Source organism: Microcebus murinus, chromosome 11 (assembly GCF_040939455.1).
Source record: "Microcebus murinus isolate Inina chromosome 11, M.murinus_Inina_mat1.0, whole genome shotgun sequence".
NCBI lineage: Eukaryota > Metazoa > Chordata > Mammalia > Primates > Cheirogaleidae > Microcebus > Microcebus murinus.
This window is the reverse complement of record NC_134114.1, coordinates 86941605-86969414: the sequence shown is the minus strand read 5'-3', so window position 1 is coordinate 86969414 and position 27810 is coordinate 86941605. Positions and strand designations below refer to the sequence as shown.

The following is a 27810-nucleotide window of genomic DNA, read 5'->3' as shown; positions in this document are numbered from 1 at the left end:
CCCGGCCCCGCCCCGCATCGCGCCCCTCCCGCACCCGGCCCCGCCCCGCATCGCGCCCCCTCCCGCACCCGGCCCCGCCCCGCATCGCGCCCCTCCCGCACCCGGCCCCGCCCCCGCATCGCGCCCCCTCCCGCACCCGGCCCCGCCCCGCATCGCGCCCCCTCCCGCACCCGGCCCCGCCCCGCATCGCGCCCCCTCCCGCACCCGGCCCTGCCCCGCATCGCGCCCCTCCGCACCCGGCCCCGCCCCGCATCGCGCCCCCTCCCGCATCGGGCTCCGCCCCGCATCGCGCCCCTCCCGCACCCGGCCCCGCCCTGCGCGCGGCCCCGCCCGGCGTCCCGGCGGCGCCTCAGGGAGCGGTCCGCAGAGGCGGAGCGCGGCGGGCGCGAGCCCCCAGGCCCGGGTGGGCGCCGCGGCTGGCGCGGCGCGGCGAGGGAACATGGCTGCCCTGACGACCGTCGTGGTGGCGGCGGCGGCCACCGCGGTAGCCGGGGCTGTGGCGGGGGCGGGCGCGGCCACCGGGACAGGCGTGGGAGCGACGCCAGCGTCGCAACAGGTAAGTCGAGGGGGCCGAGGGCCGCCCGCTCCGGCGGTGGGCGTGGGGCCGCGGGGGTGCAGGCCTCGGGCGGGACGGGCCCGGCCGGCGGAACAGGTGTTCCCCGCAGCGCCGCCCGGGGGCGGGAGGCGCGGCGTTGCCGCCCCGTGCTCGCGGCCTGGCGCGCGCCGGGCGTTGCTCTTTGTTGGCGTGCGCGTGTAACAGCTTTTGCAGAACCACCTCCATGTGGTTTTGGAGTCGAGGGAGACCTGCGTGGAAATCCTGGCTCTGCCTGCTCCTAGCCGTGTGACAGGAATGTGTCCTCTCCGCGACTCCATTTCTTCCCTAAAAATTGGGACTGCTCACAGCCACCTTCCCGAGCCGCGGACGCGTCCGGGGCGCCCCCGCAGGGCTCGGTTGGAGAGAGGACTCGGTGCTCTGTAGTCGCTGGCAGCTCCGTTATTGTGCCGGCACTGGGGACACAGGAGCAGTGAAATATGTGAGGGTTGGAGGCAGAGGTGTTTCGAAAGATCGGCTTAGGACCTCTTTCTCCGCGGTGAGGACCAGATACCTTTGTGCACATGCCTTCAGCTCAGTGAGACTTTCTGTCGTCTCCCTAAATGGAGTCCGGTTACCCGGCACACCTAGTCCCCTTTTCTGATTTTTTTTTTTTTTTTTTTTTTTTTTTTTTTTGAGACAGAGTCTCGCTTTGTTGCCCAGGTTAGAGTGAGTGCCATGGCGTCAGCCTAGCTCATAGCAACCTCAAACTCCTGGCTCAAGCAATCCTCCTGCCTCAGCCTCCCGAGTAGCTGGGACTACAGGCATTCGCCACCATGCCCGGCTAATTTTTTGTATATATATTAGTTGGCCAATTAATTTCTTTCTATTTTATAGTAGAGACGGGGTCTCGCTCTTGCTCAGGCTGGTTTCGAACTCCTGACCTTGAGCAATCCGCCCGCCTCGGCCTCCCAAAGAGCTAGGATTACAGGCGTGAGCCACCGCGCCCGGCCTCCTTTTCTGATTTTTATTTTTCCCCATAGCGCTTATTACCATGTGATACATATTTTATTTCTGTTTTTTTAATTGCCTTTCTCCTCACACCCTCCACCCCATGACAACATAAGCTTCATGAGGGCAGAAATTTGGGTAAGTTTTATTCAGTATTGTGTTCCTAGCAGCAAGAACTGTGCCTGTTGTGTAATGCCTACAACATAGTAGCATTCTCTGAATATTTGTGGATCAAACCTGAAGGGAAGGCTGGTGTGAGCTGGGCACAGGCTCTTTTTCCTCCTCTAAGGGATCATAGTGTCTTGTACACAGTTCAGGAAATTCCAGCTCAGGCAGATTTTTCTCTTACATCCTCTTGTAATTCTTTTTATTATTCTAACTCTGGCCAAGTAGCTCAGGAAAAAATATAAAATATATAAAAATACGTAATATATAACATATTTTTTAAGTACTGTACTTAAAAAATGTGTGACCTCAGTTGTTTAGCCACCTTGCTGGCTTTCTCCATGACACCTTACTGGCTTACTCTACTTCAGAATGATTTATTCCCTAATTCTTATAGCCATGTTTTACCTCCTGACTTGCATTTCTTAAAAGTTGCCTAAAATTGTTAATTGGTCTACCCCTTTGTCACCGCACTGTGGTGATTCTCAGAGGTGATATTTGCCCTCCCAGGGTTTGGATCAGAATCACCTGTGGAGCTGTTTTAAATGTTTCGTCAGTCCCTTAGATCTACGGTCCCCAACCCCCTGTCTGTGACCTGGTACCAGTCCGTGGCCTGTTAGGAACTGGGCCACACAGCAGGAAGTGAGTGGAGAGCTGAGCTTTATCTGTATTTACAGCTGCTCCCCATCGCTCGCATCACTACATAAGCTCCACCTCCTGTCAGATCAGTAGCGTCATTACATTATCACAGGAGCATGAACCCCACGGTAAACTGCACATGTGAGGGATCTATTTTGCACCCTCCTTATGAGACTCTAATACCTGATCTGAGGTGGAGCTGAGGCGGTGATGCTAGCCCTTGGGAGCAGCTGCAAATGCAGATTACCATTAGCAGAGAGGTTTGACTGCACAATAAATGTAGTGTGCTTGAATCATCCCAGAACCGCTCCCCCAGCTCTGGTCCGTGGAAAAATTATCTTCCATGAAACCAGTCCCTGGTGCCAAAAAGGCTGGGGACCACTGCCCTAGAAGACATTTAGCAATATCTGGAGACATTTCTTGGTTGCCACAGTGGCAGGGGGCAGGGGTGAGACGCTGCTAACATCTAATGGGTAGAGACCAGAGGACAACCCTCCATAGCTAAGGATTATCTGATTCAAAATGTCAGTATTGCTGAAATTGAGAAACACTACTTTATACCAACTCACCACTTCAGTAGTGAAGGCAGAGCCTTATACCTGAAAATCACAACAATAATGAGATAGAATTCCTCAAGTGTGTTTGGGCTTTAAAAAAAATTAGAACCACCATCTGCTATATTGTGATAATTTTGAGGAGTTTATGTGTTATCCATCTTTGTAATTCCCCTACCCTACTACACACACTTATACATACAAATTCTATAGACTAACACCAAACTTGAATATTTGTCATATGATTAAATGAATGAATATTCTTATTAACCCTTAACACTGAAACCAACTAATGTTTTCTTGAGAAGAGATTAATTTTCCTGATGATAATTAGAAATGTCCAACAAAATATCTAAAGTTTCTGTCAGCGAGGGCTTCCATAACAAAATACCACAGATTGGGTGGTTCAAAGAAGAGAAATGTATTTATTTTCTCATAGTTCTAGAGGCTAGAAGTCCAAGATCAAGGTGCTATTAGTGTTGGTTTCTGGTGAGGTCTCTCTTCCCGGTTTGTAGACAGCCACATTCTCACTATGTCCTCATATGGTCTTTTCCTCTGTATTCATGAGAGAGAGATCTCTGATATCTCTTCCATTTTTTAATATTTGTATATTATTTGTTCATAATCTCTTTCAGCTCTTGCCCTTTAGACTGAAGACCACAGATCTCTTTACCCTCCTCTCAAATGCCATGTCCCTCTTATTCCCAGCTACTGTTGTCTTGATTATTTTAGTTGTTGAATTATGACTTTTCTGAAGTATCTCTAAGAGCATCACATCAGTGTATGCTGGTGTGTACCAGGATAGGTAATGCTGATGTTGTACCAGGATAGGCCTGTGTCTTCTGTTTAGTCTAATGACTCTCTCTCTGATGACCTGAATTTTATGGACTTGGCTGCCTGGAGTAGCCCTTTGGTAATAACTACATTCCTTCTGTGACTTTAACTGATCACTCAACATGGATTTCTTCTAGAAAGTCATGCACATGCATAGGGCTGTGTGTATGTCCAGGTGTGGAAGACTGAATATGGTTTCCCAAGGATATTTACGTCCTAATCCCCAGCACCTGTGAATATGTAACTTAACATGGTAAAAGGGACTTTGCAGATATGATTAAATTAAGAATCTTAGGAAGATTATCCTGAATTATTTCAGTGGACCCAGTATAATCACAAAGGTCCTTGTAAGAGGGAGGCAGGAAGATCAGAGCCATGTGATGATGGAAGTGAGAGGATGGGTGATGTGGGGAAGGGACCACAAACCAAGGAATGAGGGTGGGGCCTCCAGGTGCTGAAAAAAGGTAAGGAAGTGGATTCTCCCTTAAAGCCTCCAGAAGGAATGCAGCCCTGGTAACACCTTGATTTTATTTATTTTTTTATTAATCTTATTTTTAATTGATAAATCATAATTATATGCATTTATGGGATACAGTGTAATGTTTTGATATATGTATACAAGGTGGAATAGTTAAATCAAGCTAATTAACTTATCCATCACCTCACTTATTTTTTGCGGTGAGACATTTTAAATTCTCTCAGTTATTTTGAGATATACATTATTATTGACTATAATCAACCTGCTCTGCAATAGATCTCAAAACTTATTCTTCCTGCCTGCCTGAAACTTTGTACCCTTTGACCAGCAACTCCCCATTCCCTTCCTTCTCTTCTCTCCACCCTCTGGTAGCCATCATTGTACTCTGTAATTAATTCCACATAGAATATAAGTGAGATCACGTGGTATTTGTATTTCTATGCCTGGCTTATTTCGCTTGGCATGATGTCCTACAAGTTTACACCTTAATTTTAGACTTGACCTCCAGAACTGTAAGAGAATAAATTTGTGTTGTTTAAGCCACTAATTTCATGGTAAACTAATTTGTCTACAGTAATAGGAAATACCAGGAAAGACCTGAGAAGTCCTTTTATGCCCTTGGCTTTGGTTGACTTTGAAGCTCTGTGCAGGCAAAAAGAAAGGCTAAGGTAGAGTTGTAAACTACCTGCCTGAGTGTTGAAGGGGTGCCTTAGCATGCATAGATCCCCTTTCTTAAAGGTGGAAAAGGTTAGGAGACTTACTGGTTTAAGGCATGTAAAGAAACCTCTGACCAATTGTTAGCTGACAACTAAGCTAACCCAACTAAGCTAACTAAACAAACAGCAATAATAATAAACAGCAACAAAAAAATTCCGGGGAGGAGAGAGAATGTCATTTTCAGAGTTGCCACATTATGTTATTTTAAATGGTCACCTTTTAATAATAAAAAAAATTATGAGATGTGCAAAGAAACAAAGTGTGGTTCACACGGTAGGTAAAGAGCAGCAAAAAGAAACTCTGAGGAAGACTAGATATTGGACATACTAGAAAAGAACTAAAGAAAACCATTTCTAAGAAACTAAGAGCAAATATGAGAATGAAACCTCACCAAATAGAAAATATTGATAAAGAGACAAAAAATATAAAAAATCATATAGAAATCCTGGAGTTAAAATATAAGAACTCACATAAAAACTTTATTAGCAGGGGCTCGATATCAGATTTGAGCTGGTGGAAGAAAAAGTTAGCAAACTTAAAGATAGGTCAATTCAGACCATCCAGAGTAAAGAACAACAACAACAACAACAAAAATGAACTTCCTTAACCTGAAAAAGGCATCTGTGAAACAACTTCATCTAACATAATACTTAGTGATGAAAGATGGAAAGCTTTCCCCATAAGATCAGGAATAAGATAAGATTATCCACTCTTGCCAGTTTATTTACTGGAAGTTCTAGCCAGGGCAATTAGGCAAGAAAAGCAAATAAAAAGCATCCATATTGGAAAGAGAGAAGTAAAATGGATATCCACAATTGGATCTCCACATGTAGAAGTTGAACTCCTACCTCACCACCATATATAAAAATTAACTCAATATGGATCAGAAACCTAAATATAAGATATTACTCTTGTAATAAAAATTAGGCTTGAGTCTTCATAACCTTTGACAGGGTTGGTTTCTTCTATATGGCATCTAAAGCACAAGCAACCAGAGATCAAATACATAAATTGGATTCCATCAAAATTAAAAACTTCTGTGTTTCAAAGAACTTTATCAGGAAAGTGAAAAGACAAGTCAGAGAGTGGGTGAAAATATTTGCAAATTATATAAATGCATTTTTTTTTTTTTTTTTGAGACAGTGTCTTGCTCTGTTACTGAGGCTGGAGTGGTACAATAATATCTCATTGTAGTGTTGAACTCTTGGGCTCAGGTGATCCTCCTGCTTTCCAAGTAGTAGCTGGGACTACAGGCACATGCCACCTTGCCTAGCTGTTTTTTGGTGGTGTTTTTTTTTTTGTTTGTTTGTTTGTTTGTTTTGTCTCTCTCTGTTGTCTAGCCTGGTGTCGAACTCCTGGCCACAGTAAGTGATCCTCTCTCCTCAGCCTCCAAAGAGTTGGGATTATAGGTATGAGCTACTGTGCCTGACCTGCAAATCATATATTGATTACATCTAAAATATACATTAAAAAACAAAATTATACCAAATTTATAGAACTAATTGGCTTTTATATGTGTTTAATGAATTAGGTCAGCATCCCATTCTATAAAATAGAATAAGAGCTCTCACAGGGCATGGCAGAACAGTGGGTTTTGTAAGATTGGAACAAAGAAACAGAACAATAGAAAAAAGTAGATTGGTTATACTGTCTGTGATTGGGGCCTTTCTGATTAGTTGCTGTCAATCTCCTATTTTCATTATAAACTGACCTGTTTGGGGATCTCCCTCTTAATGTTTCAGTTTGATTATGTATTACTTAACATGAGTGACTGTATTTCAATTGGCAGGTCTGTTGAGGCCTAGTTTAGGAGCTCAGTCCCAAATAATGGCCTCCCATAAAAACTGTTTAACATATATGAATAACTTCAACAATTTAACAATAAAAAGGCAACCCAATTTTAAAAATTAAAAAGGAGTTAAGTAGACATTCCTCGAAAGAAGTGGCCAATAAACACATGAAAAGATGCTCAACTTCACTAGTCATTATGAACTAATCCAAACCACTGTGAGGTACCACTTCACACCTATTAAGATAGCTATAATAAAAAAACAGATAATAACAAGTATTGATGAAGGTGTGGAGAAATTGGACCCTCTGTACCTTACTGGTGTGAATGCAAAATAGTACAGCCACTGTGGAAAACAGTTTGGTAGTTCTTCAAAAGAACTTTAAAAGGTTAAGTGCTTAAAAGGCATTATCAAGAAAGTGAAAAGACACTTCAGAGAATAGGGGAAAATATTTGCCAATCATAGATCTGATAAGGCAGCGGTCCCAAACCTTTTTCGTACCAGGGACTGATTTCATGGAAGACAGTTTTTCCACTGAAGTGGGTGGGTGTGGAGCTCTGGCAGTGATGTGAGTGATGGGGAGCGGCTGTAAATACAGATGAAGCTTCACTCTCGCCCCGCCACTCACCGCCTGCTGTGCACACCCCCCATCCTAAGTTTCGTGGAAGACAATATTTCCAAAGGGGTAGCAGGGGTTGCAGTAGAGCTGTGTCCCAGTCCCTAACAAGCCACAGACTAGTACTGGTCCACAGCCAAGGGGTTGAGGACTGACTGCAGTGATAAGGAACTCATATCCAGAATACATAAAGAATGCCTCTAACTCAAAAATAAAAGGGCAACTCAGTTTTTAAAATGGTGAAGTAAAAAGTAGAGTTACCTTATGATCTAGGAATTCCGCTGCTAGATATATACCTAAGAGAATTGAAAATACATGCACACTAAAACTTGTACATAAATGTTTATAATATTATACCATTATGCATATTGGCCAAATAGTGGAAATACCTCAGTTGCTCTTCACCTAATGACTACGATGAGTGGATAAACAAAATGCAGTAGATCCATATAATGGAGTAATATTCAGCCATAAAAAGGACTGAAGTATAGATTCATGGTACAGCATAGATGAATCTTGAAAGCATTATGCTAAGTGAAAGAAGCTAGGCAGAAAAGGACATATATTGTGTGAGCCTATTTTTATGAATTCTCCAGAATAGGCAAATCCATAGAGTCAGAAAAAGGTTAATGGTTGCCAGGAGCTGGGAGGAGGGGAGATGGAGAGTGACAACTACTAATGAGTACAAAGTTTCTTTTTGGTGGTATGAAAATATTCTGGAACTAGATAGTGGTGATAGTTGTACAACTTTGTGAATATACTAAAAACTACTGAATTGTTTATTTTAAACAGATACATTTTGTGTTATGTGAATGATATCTCAACTTAAAGCATAATCTTACTTTTAATTCCTGTCATCCTTGTAGTCCTGGACATGATCAATTTTTGCCTGTATTGCTATACCAGCTACTTCACTGACCCTCCTGCTTCCAGTATTACCATACCTCACACCCACCCCTCCCACCAAAAAACAGCCAGAAAATTTTTCTTTTCTGTTTTTTTGAGACAGAGTCTCACTTTGTTGCCCAGGCTAGAGTGAGTGCCATGGCGTCAGCCTAGCTCACAGCAACCTCAAACTCCTGGGCTCAAGCAATCCTTCTGCCTCAGCCTCCTGAGTAGCTGGGACTTACAGGCATGTGCCACCATGCCTGGCTAATTTTTTTTTCTCTATATATATTAGTTGGCCAATTAATTTATTTCTATTTATAGTAGAAATGGGGTCTCGCTCTTGCTCGGGCTGGTTTCGAACTCCTGACCTCGAGCAATCTGCCCGCCTAGGCCTCCCAGAGTGCTGGGATTACAGGCGTGAGCCATTGTGCTGGGCCTCCATTGTTTCTTAAAGTCATTCCTCCAAGTAAACCTTCTGTGGCCATTCTAACTGAAAAAGCAAACCTTTCACCCACTTTCTCCATCTCAGGAGCATTGTTTATTTCCTTAATAGCACTTCCTGCAGTTGATAGAGTTTTTGCTTGTTGTATTGCTTGTCTACTCTTTAAATCTGTTTTCCTCTCTAGACTTTAAGGCAGGGGACCAATCAGTGTGGTTCATCATTGGTTCCCCGGTCGCTAATGTAGCCCCTGTAACATCGGAGTGTTCATCATATATTTGTTAGATGACCAACCAAATGTATTAGATTATTTTGTAGATAATCCCTGGACATTTAACATTTCTTACTTAGTTTAACATTTTAAGATAGATTGTCCTTCTTTCAAAAATGTGCTTTTAAAAATTAAATAAGATTGGCCCCCAAATTATCTTCCAAGAAACTCCACTATTGACATTTTATCTCTCTAAAAAAATTCCAGATTCACCTCTTTATTTATCATTATTGATGATAAATTCTTTTTTTGCTCTTTATGCAGAATGATGGCTGTTTTAGTACTTCAGGTGGAATTCGTTCTTTTCAGCTTCAAAATTGGAAGCAGAAAGTCAGTCGAACTAAGAAAGCAGAATTCATACGCACAGCAGAAAAGCTGAAAAATCAGTAAGTATAAGAGTATTCTTTTCAAAGAACATTACTAGTCGTTATGTAATAGACAATATAAAATTAATTCCATTACACCCTACCATATTAAGTTACAAAATTCTAGTCATTGGCCTGTCAAATATAACAAGAGAAAGGTGGGAGGTGTGAAATGGACAAATGATAATAAGCTATTTAATATAAAGTTAATTATAAGTAGAGTAATTTCAATTTTATTTATTTTTACCATTTTGAATCTGTGTATTTCAAGGGAAACAAACCAGCTATTTCTTTAGATTTTTTTGTATATCAAATAACAGATTGAGTACATTTTCATTTTATAACTGTATAGTTAGGCACTTGGTATATGTTTTTCAGTAAGTGAATAATTTTTTGGTTTTTTATTATATATTTATCAAAGTGCTTTACAAATGATTAGCATCACATATTTAAATTGTTATTTTTCCTATCTTACAAATGAGGATATTGAGAGTCACAGAGGATAAATATTTTTCTATAGGTTATATGGTTAGTATATGGTTGATTTAGGGACTCTTTTAGGCTGGCTCCAACCACTGTGAATGCCATTGTTCTTAATAACTGGTGCTGTTCTTCATTAAGCCTGTTTGAGTACATAGATATGATCTCACTGAAGAAAGCAGCAAATAGTTTTAATGAAAAGGCTGTACCCTTGAGATATTTTTTTTTAAATGGCTGCTTGGTTTTTGCCCCTATGAGATGCATTTTGCACATTATGTTGAGGCTAATTGAGAACTTTCCATTTATTTTAAATTTTTAATGTATATGAATTTTTCTTTAAACAACCAGTGATATTTATTGAATGTTCAATGTTGTCAGCAGCCCTATGACATGATAACTGAGGAATGATAAAAAGAATTAAAACTGAAAGCACCCCACTCTACCCCACAGTTAAAAGCTTTATAAAAACACTGCTTTGAACTCATGTAGAATTAATTTGTCAGAGAACTCAAGAGAAAAGGAGCCTATTGTAAGGAATGGTCTTTGGATCAGAATTAGTGGCAGTTCTCTGTTTAGAAATTCTGCCAATAAAAAAAGCATACTGTTTGAATTTTAGAAAGTCATGTCACATTGTAGCTTTTGGAGATTGAATTCTCACTGCAGATAGATAATATTTATATCTTTTTCCCCAGCTTTATTGACGTATGATTGACAAATAAAAATTATGTATATTTAAAGTATACAATGTGACGTTTGGATCTATATATACATTGTAAAATGATTACCACAATCAAGCTAATTAACATATCCATCACCTCACATGGTTACCGTGTGTGTGTGTGTGTGTGTGTGTGTGTGTGTGTGTGTGGTGAGCATACTTAAGATAAACTCTCTTAGCAAAGTATTTTCATTATGCTAAATGAAATAAGCCAGACAAAGAAAAATAGATACAGTATGATCTCGCTTATATGAGCAATTAAAAAGAAGTCTAGGCTGGGCACGGTGGCTCACGCCTGTAATCCTAGCACTCTGGGAGGCCGAGGCGGGAGGATCGCTCAAGGTCAGGAGTTCAAAACCAGCCTGAGCAAGAGTGAGACCCCATCTCTACTAAAAATAGAAAGAAATTAATTGGCCAACTAATATATAGAGAAAAAAAAATTAGCCGGGCATGGTAGCACATGCCTGTAGTCCCAGCTGCTCGGGAGGCTGAGGCAGGAGGATCGCTTGAGCCCAGGAGTTTGAGGTTGCTGTGAGCTAGGCTGACGCCACGGCACTCACTCTAGCCTGGGCAACAAAGCGAGACTCTGTCTAAAAAAAAAAAAAAAAAGTACAAGTTAATGAATTATAGGATGGGTACTTTCTCAAGACCTAATGTACAGCATGGTGACTATAGTTAATAATAATGTATTATATACTTAAAATTGGTAATAGTTACATATTTAATATTTAGAATTTGAGAAAATATAATTTTGTTTTAATTTCCACAATGCATTACTCTAAATAGAATTAGACTCTAGGTTAGGGGTTCTGGTTTATGTTTCTTTCTAGATAGGGTCATGTCCACCAAATGGTTGCTGTCCATAGATACAGGAAACCCAATGTGTTTGTTTTACAGTTCTGATTAGGCTTTCTTTGTCTGTTAGGTACTGGAAAAACTTGCTGAAAGAATATTTTAAAACCTATTAGGGCTGTGTGTGGTGGCTCATGCCTGTAATCCTAGCACTTTGGGAGGCCAAGGTGGGAGGATCATTTGAAGCTAGTAGTTCAAGACCAGCCTGGGCAAAATAGCAAGACACGTCTCCACAAAAAATTTTAAAATTAGCCAGGAAAGGTAGCATGTGCCTGTAGTCCTACCTACTTGGAATTTTGAGCTAGGAGAACCACTTGAGCCCAGGAGTTTGAGGCTTCAGTTAGCTGTGATCATACCACTGCACTCTAGCCTGGGTGAGAGAGTGAGAGAGACTCTGTCTCAAAACAAAAAACAAAACAAAACAAACCATTGGAAGAGTGTTTCTATCCAGCAATTCTCATTAAAGACAAAGGAAAAAACACAATTCGTAATCTCATTTTTAGGATAGGTAATATATTCACATAGTTCAAAAAAAATCAAAACATGTCAACTAGTACCCAGTAGAAGGTCTGTTTCACTCCTGACCTCAGCCACTCTTAGTTTCTTATGTGTCCTTCCACAGATATTTTGTGTGTTTATAAGGAAATAGAAATACATACTCATATTTTCCTTTTTGCATAAGTGATAGCACACTGTACACACTGCTTTGCATCTTTTTATAAATTTAAGAGTATGCCTTAGATACCAAGGAATTGTTGATTTTGTCAGCATGATTAATGGCATTGTAGTTGTGTAAGTCAAATATCTATAATCTCTAGAGATGCACACAAAAGTATGTTGGGGTGAAATTGCATACTGTGGTAGATTTACTTTAAAATACTAAAGCAAAGAAAGGATAAATGAATAAATAAAACAAATAAAATCGAATCAGGGTGATATGAGGGGCATATCATATGAGAGTATATGAGAGGGATCAATTTCTCATTGTCTACTTTTGGATATGTATAACATTTTTATACAAAACTTTTGTTATCAAAAGAGAGTTATTTCAGAGATCTTTCCCTATCAGTACGTAGAACACAGTACCATTGCATTGTATTCTAGTGTATGAATTTAACATGATTTATTTAACCTGCCCCAAACTGATGGATATTTAGGTTACATTCAATCATTTGTTATAACAAACATTGCTGCAATTAATTGCAGTATTCACATAGGTATACATTATTTTGCACATGTATGAGTATATCTTTAGGATAAGTTCCTAGAAGAAAATGCTCTGTCAAAGGTATATGAATTTCCAAACGTGATAAATATTGCTAAATTTTCCTCCATAGGCAATTCTACCAACAATTCTACCAACAATGTATGAGATGACCTGTTTCCTCATAGTTTTAGCAACAGAATATATTATTTAAACTTGTGATTTTTTTTTTGCCAATCTGATAGGTGTACAGTGTTACTGTGGTTTAGTTTTAATTTGCGTTTCTTTTGTTATGAGTGAAGTTGAGCATCTTTTCATATGTTTGGCAATTTGTTTCCTTTAGTACATTTTGAATGTCTTTATAGGTTAATATTTCTAATCTGGGATTAGTGACTCATAGCTTACTGTCATAGCTTATTCTGCATCCATGGCAAACATTTCTATTTGATCATTGTAATTTCCCCAATCCCAACCAGAGCCTAAATAGGCTTCCCATTTCTCAGCACAGGACTCCAGAAATCACCCTCAATCCTTTAGAGTTGCCAAGAAGGTTGACATCTATTTGACATCTCTATTCTACCCCTCACTTCCTCTCACAAACAACACAGCTTCCAAAACACACATACTGAGATTATGAGCCTTTGAGGCAGCCTGGTAGGGCCTGAGGCAGCTATCTGTTTACCCCAGTTTACCTTATAAATACTAAATTTTTCTCTATATGTGGCAAAGTGAAAAAGATTGGGAATCTCTGCTTTAGATAGTTGCCCCTCTGGTTGTATGAAATTAAGTTAATGGCCAGAAACACTCCAGTACTCATTAAATCCAGTATTAACAGAGAAATATTCATATTAATTTCTACCTTCTGGGGGAAAGTAAACAAGGGTTGAGAAAATTAATTTCTTTGCCCAACCAAAAAAAGTTCCTTGATAGTATTTTGTTTTCTTTTGTTTTAGCCAAGGACTTAAACTAAAAATTAGAACTGCTTACTGGTAGAACTTACTTACTGGTAGAACTTTGCTCCTAAATCCAAGGAGCAAAGTTGAGATGAAAGAAGCTTTGAAATAAATGTAGACAGTATCTCTTAAATATGCTAAATTTCCTGTCTTTATAGCTAGTTTGCAGAAGCAAAGTTTTAGTTTTATTAATAATAGTAATTTGCATTTCCATAGCACACTTGTATTGTGCAAAGATTCATCACATATATTATCTCATTTGATGTTAATAACTGCCTTAGCTAGTGGAGAACTGTTATTTTTCATATTTTAGTGATGAGGAGGTTCATACCAGGAGAGGTTAAACATCTTGGCTAAGGTTACAAAGTGAACAGTATCTACCGTCGAAAGCAGTCATCAGTAATGATGGCCATTTTCAGGCTCCAGTGAGGTTGAGTTGGAATTGATGGCGAAAGACTATATATATTCAAAGCAAGTACATAGCCACATTTTCTTAAATTAACATTTTATAATGGAAATAAGTTCAAATTATAGTTGATTTTAGTTGAGCTTAACTCTTTTCTAACTGCTATTTTGACTAATATTTTGACTCCTTAGCCTTCTTAATCTAAGTAATTATATTCTATTTCTTAGGTAAATTAATCCAAATATAAATATACTTATGAATGTCTTCATATTTTAAACAATTAAAAATATACTTAAATTATATTTATACCATTTGTTTCTTTTCCTAAAGAGTTATTAACATAGAAAAAGATAAGCACAGTCATTTCTACAACCAAAAAGGTGACTTCAGAATTGAGCATAGTGTGCTGGAAGAATTGGAAAATAAATTGATTAACAGCAGGAAAACAGAAAGTAAGTTGAGTTCATGGTGAACTAAATACTGTTGAGTGATGTAAGTTGTAGTTTTGTCCTGTGCTTTGTCTTTGTGCATTGACTGTGTTATTAATATATTCTCTATTAAGATATTTTAGTTGGTGATAAATTTGCCTTTTAGGGACATGTATTTATTCTTCACATCACTATTTAGTCATCCTAGCCAGATTGTTTTCTATTTATATTTCTTCCAGTTTAATAAGAAAGAGTTTTGGGTTTTTGGTTGACAAACCAGTAAATGCTATTAAAATTTCTTAAAAGCATATTGATTTTTGGGCTATGTGATCTTAGCTCATCAGTCTGGCATTGTTGACTGAGCCCTGGACTCAGTCAGCATCAGTAGATTGAGAACCTATACTTAGTAGTTATATGAAGTGATCAAGTCACATAATTACTTAAACCTGAGTTCCCTTGTCTGCACTCTAAAACCTACCATTTCTATCTCAGGAGAGCTGTCCTATGCATCTGATGAGATAATATATAAGAAAATGTTTTATAGATTGTACAGCGAATATGGTCAGTTGTTTGTTATGAATACTAATTATTCTCAACAGTGTGCTGAATGTTAACCTTAGTGAATTCTATGAGAATACTTTGTTTCATTGTAGAGTCAGATTCTCCATGTTGTAAAATCTTTATTATAATGAAAAAGCTACTTAGCATTACTTAGAGGAAAAATAACGGTTATCAACTAAGATTTATAAAATATTAAGACTTCTTATGTAGAGATTAGACTGCTTATGGTACTCCCTTACCACTAATTAAAAGAAATTCCTGATAATTTTTTTCTTTCAGAATATAAGATTACACATTTTTTAAAAAGTCATCTTTTGTCAGGCAGTGGCAAGAATAATTTTCTCTTTTCTGTTGGAATAATAGCAGATCCTTATATAAATACTAGATTTGCAGTTCTCTCTTCTCTTTGATTAGTAGAGAAATCTAGACATCCCTGATTTAATATTTCTTAATTTCCCTCAGTTCTTTTGCAGATAGCTGGGAGGCTGATCTTTCTCTCAGTCATGCAATTAAGTAAAGTATCCCATTTTTTTAGGGCACTTGATTTTCCCTTTATTAAGGGAACTTTATTTTTACCTTTTTATTTCTCTTTGTTCTGCAGTTTTACCTTTCTTTAATAAACTTTATGCTTTCTCTAGGAGAGGAAAGAGTACATTGTCTTAGCATAAAGATATATGCTTTATATGTTACAGCTCAGAAGTAATAACGTATTCATTACCTCAAATACCATGCCTCAATTTTAGCCTGCATTTATGTCATATTGTACTTAAATGGTTTGTCTATAAAGTGTTCTCAATGAATAAATAAAATCAAAAGATTATTTGTTCTGTAGTGATATTGCTGTAGCTGATCAAACTAAGGCAAAAATAAAACAACAAAAAACTTTGCTAGTTTCTTAGCTTTACTAAAGAAGTTTCTTTACCTAAAGTTTCAACAGCAAGCAAGATGCTATAAAATAAATTGAATAGTTTCTACTTTTATGGAACTCTTGAATTTTAATTTAAAAAAAAAACACAGAACAAGCCAAAGTCACATATACATATTTAGAAGTTTATTTTGGATATTAGCACTGGCTGCAAGCCTGTAGGTAAACTTTTTTTTAAAAAAAATAATTACTTTAAGGACTTTTGGACAGAGCCTTTGGTGCTTAATGTTCATTTGTGGAAGAGTTTCAAAAATAAAAAAGAGAAGGGTTCATAAAGTACTCAAAGATTATAAAATAATAATACCATTATATGAATATATATGTATGAATATATCAGCCTGAGAAGTTAAAAATATTAAGTAAGATTATTACTTCAGAAAACAGTTACGAAAGAAGAATCCAGTCTTTCTGCTGCTGATAAACACCATCTAAAAATGCCTTTGAGACTCTCCTCTGTTTTTCAGGCTTTTATTGTGGGACTAACATTTGACTCTAGGCTCTTCCTTTGGTTGAGCTTAGCACCTTGTGGCATATCACTGAATGCTACCTGATGGTGGTACCAGAGAGTATCACTTGACCCTGTCTTAGAGGATGTGGTTAGATGAAGTTAATGGGAAGTTTTTCAGTATTTATAGAATTAAATAGTTAGTTTTTTATATTCCCACAATAGAGTTAAGATCAAATTCTATTTCCATAAGTTATAACAAAATAAAAAGAAAAGAAACACTGATAAAGAACAAAACAGACTAGGCTTAAACTGCTAATCCATGGATTTAAAACAATGTCCAATAACTCAGTCTCCACAGAGGAAAAAAAGAAGACATCTTGGCACAGGTTATAGTAAGATTTAACCCACTGTGCTTTTAAATATTATAGGAAATTGAGAGATGCTTATCTAGAGCAAGGGTACTTAAAGTATTCTTTTGACATAAATATACGTATTTTGTTCTTGGTTATCTTTTGCTAAGTGTTTGGGACTAATCCTATGTGTAGAATTCTGAATCGTAACCACATTTGTCACAGAATTATTTTGAAAGTACATATTTTTTCCTTATAGGAGCAAAAATCCAGCAACAATTGGCCAAAATACATAACAATGTAAAGAAACTTCAGCATCAGTTAAAAGATGTGAGGCCTACACCTGACTGTAAGTAAATTTAAATTGTACAATGTTTCTTATATAATAATATTTTCTACTTGGCATTAATAGAACTAAACCCTACTGTATTGGATAGGGCTTAATAAGGATACATTGGAGAACTGTAATGTCTATAGCATTTATATTGTTTTTATGTTTTTAACGTTAAAGTGCTATCAAATTCTTATAAATTATAAGGCAGGCATAACAGATACTAGTGTCATTTATAAAATGGGGAATCTGTGTACAGAAAGGTCCAGAATTAGCTAATTAAGGAGAAAAAAGACCAATTTCCTGATTCCTAGTCCTGTGTTTTTCCTATCATTTGCTTTTTGAAATAAGTACCTTTCAGTAGCAATTCTAATACTTAGAGAAAGCTTAAACTGATTTGGAGAAAATGCTGTTTTTTGGGGGGAAAAAACCCCAAATTATATCCCTACCTAATTATATTCCTCCCTAATACTACTTAATAATTAATAATTAATACTTAATGATATGGGTACATAGGAAAAAAATCTGTAATCAGAAAAAAATTGAAATCATAATAATTCACTTTTGAGTATATTTATTTGTTAAGACTAAGCAATGTTTTAAAATGAGAGAAATGGTCCACTTCTTTTGTTAATATTTAATTCTTAGTTATACTGAAATATGACATAAAATAATTTTTCCATGAATTTTTTTTTTACAGTTGTTGAGAAACTCAGAGAAATGATGGAAGAAATTGAAAATGCAATTAACACTTTTAAAGAAGAGCAGAGGTTGATGTATGTTTTAAACTCATTTTAAATAAAATTGACTTTTATTTTTTAATAACTCTTTGCTAAGTTGTATACAAAGCATTTTATTGTTATGTATTTAATGAGTCTTGCACAAAAAACAATATAATACTTCTCTTGTTTTAGGATTTAGATGGCTTTTCATGTTTAAAGTGAATTTTCATTCATATTTAGATATACTATAAAATCCCAAATAAGAATTTGAAAAATTGTTTTTTTTGTTTGTTTGTTTGTTTTTTGTTTTTTTTTTGAGACAGAGTCTTGCTTTGTTGCCCGGGCTAGAGTGAGTGCCGTGGCGTCAGCCTAGCTCACAGCAACCTCAGTCTCCTGGGCTCAAGCAATCCTTCTGCCTCAGCCTCCCAAGTAGCTGGGACTACAGGCATGCGCCACCATGCCCGGCTAATTTTTTCTATATATATTAGTTGGCCAATTAATTTCTTTCTTTCTATTTATAGTAGAGACGGGGTCTCGCTCTTGCTCAGGCTGGTTTCGAACTCCTGACCTCGAGCAATCCGCCCGCCTCAGCCTCCCAGAGAGCTAGGATTACAGGCGTGAGCCACCACGCCCGGCTTGAAAAATTGTTTTTTATCTCTGAGGAAACTCTTTTAGGATTTATAAATGCTAATGTTAAGTGAAGAAGATGATGTAAAGAGTCAGGTATAACTAAACTTGAGGGGGAAATGAAGAATTAGTATGAATTGGTTGGTATCTTTTTATTCAAACTTTATTTTTAAAATTTTAGATACGAAGAGCTTATTAAAGAAGAGAAAACAACTAACAATGAGCTGAGTGCCATATCAAGAAAAATTGACTCCTGGGCTTTGGGTAATTCAGAAACAGAGAAAGCTTTCAGAGCAATCTCAAGCAAAGTTCCTGTAGACAAAGCAGCACTAAGTACCCTTCCAGAAGAAATACTAGATTTTGAAAAATTCCTTCAGCAAACAGGAGGGCGACAAGGGGGCTGGGATGATTATGATCACCAGAACTTTGTCAAGGTGAGAAACAAACATAAAGGGAAGCCAGCATTTATGGAAGAAGTTCTAGAACACCTTCCTGGGAGAACACAGGATGAAATTCAACAGCATGAGAAATGGTATCAAAAATTTCTGGCTCTGGAAGAAAGAAAAAAAGAGGTAATAATAACTACGATAGCTATTACATGTGTATTTCTATGTTCTAGACACTGCATTAAATTCTTAACATGTATTATTAACTTTATGATAAACCCAAATCCCATGAAGTATGTTTATAGTTTTTTGTGGGTTTTTTTTTTTTTTTGGAGACAGGAACTGGTTCTGTTGTTTGGGTTGGAGCTTGCTGCAACCTCAAATTCCTGGGCTCAAGCGATCTTCCTGCCTCAGCCTTCTGAGTAGCCTCCACCACACTTGGCTAACTTTTTTATTTTCTGTGGAGATGAAGTCTCACTATGTTGTTCAGTCTGGTCTCAAACTCCTGGCCTCAAGTGATGCCTCCAAAGTTTTAGGATTACACATGTGAGCTACCACACCTGGCCTATTTGTAGTCCCCCCCACCTCACCCTTTGTTTTATAGAAGATGAAACTGAGGCATAGAGAAGTTAAGTAATTTTACCCAACTTATGGAACTGTTGTTGGGCTTCCTCAAGGCCAAACATTTCTATCCCAACAAATTACACAATAGGTCAAAAAACTTATGATTGTCAGCAGAATCCTCTCTGTCCGCTTCCTAGAAATATAGATAATCCAGATCCACTCAGACTTTTGAAAAAAGTCACCTTAGCAGCAAAGGATACCTTATTTTGAGTAGAAAAGCAAGAGGCAGTAGAGAAAAATGGTTTGACTATTAAAAATTTCTTTGAGGTTTTTGAACTTCAGCTTCATTGCTTATTTTAAAGACTCAAAATTTTGGTTACTGCAGAGAAACACAATAACCCTTGATTGTAGTAAATGTCTAAAAAGGTCCACTTTCACAAAAATATTATTCTGGCTTTAGTTTAGGTCAGGATTTCTCAGCCTTGGCACTATTAACACTTGGGACTGGACAATTCTTTGTTGTGGGGGGAATGTTCTATGCAGTAATGGATGGTTAATAGCATCCCTGGTCTCCAGTCACTACATGCTCATAATACCTTCTTAATTATGATTATCAAAAATGTCTCCGGACATTGCCAGATATCCCCTGGGGGGCAAAAATCGCCCTTAGTTGGGAACCATAGGTTTAAATACTAAGTCTGAGTGTTTTTTTTTTCGTAGACTTTAGCTATGACAAACTTTAACTTGCTTGGTTTAACAAGAAAGGTTTGCCTGTTCAATAGATGATATACCTAAGGAGCATTAAAGAAATATTGATTCCATGTTTAATCTAAAGTTTTAGAGGAAACAGCTGGGTTTGTTATTGTTGTCATTGTTTTCCCCTCTCTGAAATAAGTTGAATGTAGGGAGGTTGACTTTTGGGGCTTGGAGAAAAATTTGTGAAACTTAAGTAATTTTGAAAGACTCAAAATAACAAGCTATTAAGGATTATTTGGGGCTGGGTGCAGTGGCTCATGCCTGTAATCCTATCACTCTGGGAGGCCGAAGCAGGAGGGAGGATTGCTCAAGTTCCGGAGTTCGAAACCAGCCTGAACAAGAGCGAGACCCCGTCTCTACTAAAAATAGAAAGAAATTAATTGGCCAACTAAAAATATATAGAAAAAATTAGCCAGGCATGGTGGCACATGCCTGTAGGTACCAGCTACTAGGGAGGCTGAGGCAGAAGGATCCCTTGAGCCCAGGAGTTTGAGGTTGCTGTGAGCTAGGCTGACGCCATGGCACTCTAGCCTGGGGAACAGAGTGAGACTTTGTCTTAAAAAAAAAAAAAAGAATTATTTGGGCTTTCTTACCAGGATACTGAAAGCATGAGGTTCTCAAAGTGGTCCCTAGACCAGCAAACTCAGTATCACCTGAGACCTTGTTAGCACTTAGCAGGCCCCAATGCCAGACCTAATTAGATGTCTGGGAGTGAGAGAGCACCAATCTGTGCTGTAACAAGTCCTCTAGGTTATTATGTTAGAAGCTGAAGTTTGATAACTACTTCTCTAGGGGAAAAAGAACAGACACGGTGCTTCTTGTAATAAAAATGAACACAGTTTCTATAATACCTTACTTTTCTTATTCCCAAATACTCTATTTCCTGATATTTGATGATTGATTGGATATAGGGGTGAGGTAGAAGGGGTTTGAACATGGAGGTGCAATTTGCTGGAGGAAGACATGCTGGAGGAGAGGGAAGTTTGGGCGGAAATAATAATATCAGGAATTCAGTTTTAAATCTGAGTTTAAGATATTGAATAGGATATTTACTATTTTTATCTCCAATTCCTTTAATATATCCCATGTTTTGTGTAAATGAAGAAACTTATCATTTTCAGACATGCCCTGGACTTTCTGGCCTGAGTACTCTTGCTTATCTTTTCTCACTTTCTGGAACCTGCATTCTTTCTTTCCCTCTCCACTCTAGCTTATCAAAATCTGCCCAGATCAGATGTTGCCTCCTTCTTGCTCAGCCAAACATAAGTAGTCCCCTTCAGGATTTCATTACCACTTTGTTTATACCTTTTTTTTACGATGTGCAGTGGCTTGTCCATATTGTATATCACCTAGATCAGTGCTGCTCAGACTTGGTCCATGGAGTGGATATTGGTTTGCTGTTTGCAAACACTTATTTACAATGAGGTAAGGTGATACTGCATCAGAATCAACTGTCCAGTAAGCAGAGTTTAGCTCAGTTGACTTTTGTTCATAGAAAATGTTCTCATTGAAGGAAGCAGTACATTGATTTTACATTTTGATATAAAATCCTGATGTTTTTGTGGACTGGTACTTTGAATTACACTGTACTAGATGGCATTTGGTATTGTTTTAATCATCTATTATTCTTATGACATTGCCTTGTATACAGTAGGTGCACATACCATAAAGATGTATTAAATGAAGGAATGCTTCACTGTAAGCAAATGGTTTCCTGACTTCAGGGAAAAGTAATTCAGTTATTATGTCCTATGTGGCATAGAGAATGCAGCTAGAATTTTAAATGCTTTTTATATACCCATAGAAAATGCTATTGAGCTATTTTTTATTTTATTTTATTTTTTTGTACTTATGGAGTATTGTGTGCCAGGCATTAACTCGTTTAATCTTCACACCAACCCTGTGCAAGAAGTACTGCCTACCATTTTATAGATGAGCAAAATGAGGACAGAGAAGTTTGGTGACTCTTCAGGCAAGTTTGCCATGTATCTTACACCTAGTAAACGTCAAAGCCAAGGTTTGTTCCCCAATAGGTTTCACAGCTCTTTTTCTTAACCATCTCGCTTTCAATTCCTCTTCTGATATTTAACCAAATAAATATCATTCAGAGAGTATTCTAAGCATAGAAAGAGAATTTGGAAGCAGAAGTGAAATGATTAGAGGAAAGGGATGTTACCCACAAAGATAAAAGAAGCAGGTAAAGAGGAGAAAGCTTCATGAGTTGCAGTCCTTTTGAGCCTGGGGATTAAGAGAGGAAAACGAAGGCCAAAAGAATAACCCATTATTCAGAGTTTTAAAAGATACAGTAATTTTTTAAAAACCAGAAGTAGAAAAAAATTGCATTGGTTAAAAATAAAACTTAAAAACCTAAGCATCCAGCATCCTTCATCAGTTCTTTCTTTCCAGAAAGATAGAATTAAGGTTATATTTTAAAATATTTTTGGTTATTAAAAATATTTTTGCTGTCTTTTTTAAATCATTTAGTCAATTCAGAATTGGAAAACTAAAAAGCAGCAAAAAAAGGAAATCTTCAAGTTAAAGGAAAAGGCAGACAACATACCCATGACTTTTCATAATAAACAAGAAAATAATCAAAAGCAAAAAGAGGAACAAAGAAAGAAACAGAAATTGGCAGTTGAAGCTTGGAAAAGACAGAAAAATATAGAAATGTCAATGAAATATGCTTCCCAGTTAAAAGAAGAGGAAGAGAAAGAGAAAAAACAGCAGAAAGAACGCCAACGCCAGTTTAAACTGAAATTATTACTAGAAAGTTATACCCAGCAGAAGAAAGAACAGGAAGAATTTTTGAGGCTTGAAAAGGAGATAAGGGAAAAGGCAGAAAAGGCAGAAAAAAGGAAAACTGCTGCTGATGAAATTTCCAAGTTTCAAGAAAGAGTGAGTAAATTTATTTCCTAATTTTTAAATGCTAAACATCGAGGTATTTCTTCCAGATTCAGTTCAGCAAAAATTGAATGCTTCCTATATATTGGAATTACACCTAGTATTAGTATACCAAAATGAGTAACCTGTGCTCCCTAATTTCTAGGAGGTCATAGTCTGGTGGGAAACATACACAGAAGTAGGAGATTTCAGTATAATGTGGTAAATGCTGTCGTGAGGTGTGGGCAGAGTATTTTAGGAGGTAGATACACAAGCAGGGATACTCACCACAGCCATGAGTATCAGAGAGAAGGTAATACTTGAGTCTTAAAGGAGAAGAAAGGGGAAAGAAAGGGGAGATCCTTCCTAAGACAGGGGAACAGCATGAATAGCAGTTTGGAGGAGTATGACAGTGTGATTTGTGGGGGAAACTATAACCACTTTAGTATTCTCAGGGCAAGAATCAGGGGGGAGATGGAAAGCAGCAGATGACCAGGCTGGAAATGGAAAGGAAGCTGCTGGCAAGGCTGAGTGTCTTGTCTTCCCTGCCAAATACCTTTCCTGCCAAACTGGTTGGCTTTACCCCATAGGTGATTTACTTATTTGTTCTTCTTTCCACCATAATGTAGGCTCCATGAGGACAAAGGTTTTGTGTTTTTTTTCATCCCTGTACCCTAGGATCAGGTGCATTGTAGATACTTGATGTAGACTTAAAGGAGTCAAGGTTATTGGTGGGTGGTTGGATTATAGGTGATTTTAAACAAATTTATACAAGAAAAATACTAATAAAGATAAGTGGAATTCAGTCCAAAAAGAATTAAACAAGACAAGGAAGGAGACTTTAAAATGACATATAATTTTTATGAATATAACTATTATTATTGTCATATGCATCAAATACATAGCAGCAACATTTGTAAAGCAAAAAATAAGGGAGATACAAAGAAAAATAATAGACAAAAACACATTAATAATGGAAATTTTAGTTCATTTCTTTCAGTCCACGTATAAAAATCTTCCTAAATAACAAAAATAGCCCATGCCTCCTCACTCCCCAAAATGATAAGCAGGCCACATAATAAAGGACTTAGAAAAAAGAAAATGCATAAAACAAAATATAAAAGAGATCTAAAACCAGACATATCTATATTGATGAGTGAAAATGGGCTTAACTCACCCATGAAAAGAAAAGGAGTTTTAGATAGAACTTTAATTTAAAATAAAAAATACCTAAAAGAAATAGATACAGAAAGGATGTGCACGTGTTAACATTTATATTCAGAGAAAATAAAGCTCTTAGCCTTGGTTGGAAAGGGTTAATATTGAAGGAATATTGATAATTAAGGTAATTTAATTTTACTTGCAAACAATATAACTTTAAAACAAATTCTAATTAATTTTACTTTCTTTTTTGTTGTTGTTTTTCTTTTTTTAGGATTTACATAAACTTGAATTGAAAATTTTAGATCGACAGGCAAAGGAAGATGAAAAGGCAGAAAAACAAAGAAGACTGGCAAAATTAAAAGAAAAGGTATTCTGTACTGAGATTAATTTATTTTTATTGTTATTTTCCTAATTCCTTGATTTGAAAGGACACCGACATCAAATCTGTTTTCTTTATATCTTTATTTCTAGTAACATCTACTTTAAATTTCATATTTATTCACATATTAGAAAGCATAACTGAATAACTATTGTTTGAATTATACCATTTTACATTATAAGCCCTTTTTTCTTTACCCTGAATTATTTCTTTCTCTTCTTATTTGTCACTCTTTTCATTCTTTCTATGTGAACCTCTCTTTTAGAGGCAGCTACAAGCATTGCTTAATCTCACTGTAATACTCAGAACCAAAGATGTTGGTGACCCTCATAGATAAAGCAAAGAATTTAACTGGTGGTTACTTACCCTAAATTTATTATCTGGCTATATCACTATCATATTTAGCCATATTATATTTCTCTCATAATACAAATAGAAAAATAGAAATAAAATAATAGAACTAGAAAAAATAAATAATAGTTTATGAATAGATTGATATAGTCCAAATTTTATTTGAGCCATATGAGCCCAATTAGAAGTTTACTAAAGAGGTTATTAACTATGTTTTTTGAAACTGTTTTCTTTTGCTAACGATATTTCTTGCTTACTAGTACAAACTTAGTTGATATAAATTAACTGGCACCATTTTACTTCCAATACAGGTTGAAAACCATGTTAGTAGAGACCCCTCTAGGCTTTACAAACCTACCAAAGTTTGGGAAGAACGAACCAAAAAAATAGGACCAACGGGCTCTGGACCACTTCTACATATTCCACATAGGTAAAAAAAAAAGAATAAGTGTTCAGTTAATAATAATTTAACATCTGCATGTCTATATTTTATATAATTTCTATATATTATATATAAGTATATATTATATTTTATAGTAATAAGTTGATAAAGCAAATCTATAAACTATTTTTAAAGTTAATGTTTAATCCGATAGGTGTTTTTTTTTTTAATTTCCTATACATTTATAATTGCTCTTTTCTTTTTCTCTTTAGGGCTATTCCAACCTGGAGACAAGGAATATAAAGAAGAATATGAGATAATGAAGTTGCTATTCAGTTGATGAAAATGTTAGCATATTCAGTTATACGAGGATAAAGTGACTAACCATGTTCTTTAATTACCACTAGCCTACTCAGATTGATTATTGTGCTGTGATTGAATTGAGAGGTATTAAGTTTCATGAGGGTTTGTCATTAGTATTTCCTATTTCTACTACGAGGGCATATAATATATGTATGTTGGCCTGTTTTTGATGTAAAAGTTATTTAAATAAGTTTATGTTACAAACATTCCATTTAAATACTCCAAACATTTCAAAGATTTTTGTTTTTGTCATGGCATAGCCAAATAAATTGGGACAATCATAGAATGACATTTTTTAAACCAAAATTTTGTAACTTTTATAACTTGGAGGTAAGTTAGATTGAGTAACAAAAAATGTAAAGTGGTTTTTTTTTTTTTTAGAGTTATGAAATGTTAGTACTTTTTCTAAGTTTAACAAATTGGTGGTTTGTCAGTTATTTTTGTGTAATAAATATTTTGTATTTGTGAAGCATGCTTTGTTTTATATAGAGAGTATTTTTAAAAGATACCTGTCATCTCATATACTCTATTAATTGTATTATTGATATAATCTTTTTAGTTTCATTCATATATTCCAAATTTTCCTTCAGCCTTTCTGGACTTCACACATTTATAAAATCTTTGTGTCTTTCAAATCTTCCTGGCTAATGCAGTTGTCTTTTCTATTTTTGTTTTCTTCAAAATAGAAGAATTCTTTGTTCTGAAACATCATCTGAAATAAGCTAGATTTAGAATACTATGATTTCTCTTGGTGGCATTTAAAGTGTTTTAAAATTGCTAGACTGATATGTTTGGTCAAAAGTTAAATTTTAAAACTTCCAAACTTGTACATAAAAACACAATTTAACTTAATTCCTTTCAACTTTTCATATTATGAAATCTTAGTTTCTAACCTTGACTAGTTCTCACTTTATGGGAAAGTTGCCATATATACAAAAACAGGAAACTTTTGTCTTATGAGTTTCATAATAGAGTATCTTTAATTATAATTTGATACATTAGTTTAAATGACTCAGTTAGAAATTTACTATGAGTAGTGGTCAAACCTTTTCTTATTTCACAGTTAATATTCAAGGTAGATGGCTTCCAAATTTTGGGGAATGAATTCTGATTGTACAGTTATTGGTGCAGAATGAGAAAATCGACATTTAAAAAAAAACCCTCAATTAAGAATGCTTATTTTATTTGTTACTTGCTCTCCATAGCTTTTTTTTAAAAACAAATTGAAGCAGTTTAGAAATAAAATATAGAACTAGAAGAGGGAATTTAAAAACAGTACTGAATAGTTACAAGATACAGAAAAGTAAATGTTTCTTATGTGTTGCTTTTTTACATGTTGCTTTTTTTGTTGTACACAAATGCACTTTTCAATTTCCTGCATCTAAGGCATCTAAGGTAAGCATTCTGGGTGATACGATTCTTGTGCCTTTTTATTTTTGGTTTGGTTTTGTTTTTTAATAAAGGAAAGTATGGAAGTTCCTATGAAGAAATCAGTCTTTCTAACTGAATCTGAAATGAAGAATTTATTATACAGTTCCTTTATATAAAAGATATGGCATAAACATAGTTGATAATGTCTTTAGTTATGGGTTCATAGAAGTGATGTCAAATAAACATTTCTTATACTGGTTTAAAAAGTACATCAAAAAGAAATTTAGGGAAACAAGCACTAAAGAAGAAATGTTATAGAATGCCTATAATTTCAGGGTAACTTTTTCCAAAAATATACCTACATATTTTAAAAGAGGTACAGTCATATAGTACATATGAATTACTATACTATAATCACTTTTCATTATACATGTTTTCCTATGTTTATGCATAATTCAAACATTATCATTTAATGGCTAAATAATATTTAATTATAGAGATGGTCTATCTTATACTTTTTTTTTTTTCACTTTTTTTATATTTTTATTTTTTTTTCCGAGACAGAGTCTCACACTCTGTTGCCCAGGCTAGAGTGCCATGGCATCAGCCCACCTCACAGCAACCTCAAACTCCTGGGCTCCAGTGATCCTCCTGCCTCGGCCTCCCAAGTAGCTGGGACTACAGGCATGCACCACCGTGCCCGGCTAATTTTTCCATATATTTTTAGTTCTCCAGCTAATTTCTTTCTATTTTTTTAGTAGAGATGGGGTTTCACTCTTGCTCAGGCTGGTCTCAAACTCCTAGCTCAAACCATCCACCTGCCTCGGTCTCCCAGAGTGCTATAGGATTACAGGTGTGAGCCACCATGCCTGGTAGAGATGGTCTATCTTATACTTTGAAGACTTGAGCT

The 27810-nt window shown here is 36.7% G+C and overlaps 1 protein-coding gene across 1 annotated transcript; it reads left to right on the top strand.

Annotated features, from left to right (window-relative positions):
- The first annotated feature begins 305 nt into the window (after window positions 1-305).
- On the top strand, window positions 306-26164 carry CCDC112 (coiled-coil domain containing 112). Its single transcript, XM_076008283.1, has 10 exons — window positions 306-556; window positions 9199-9320; window positions 14243-14364; window positions 16884-16973; window positions 17656-17731; window positions 18486-18876; window positions 22495-22905; window positions 24326-24421; window positions 25096-25214; window positions 25439-26164. The coding sequence occupies exons 1-10, from the start codon at window positions 440-442 to the stop codon at window positions 25467-25469; spliced, it is 1575 nt and encodes a 524-aa protein (XP_075864398.1). The 5' UTR covers window positions 306-439; the 3' UTR covers window positions 25470-26164.
- The last annotated feature ends 1646 nt before the right edge of the window (window positions 26165-27810 follow it).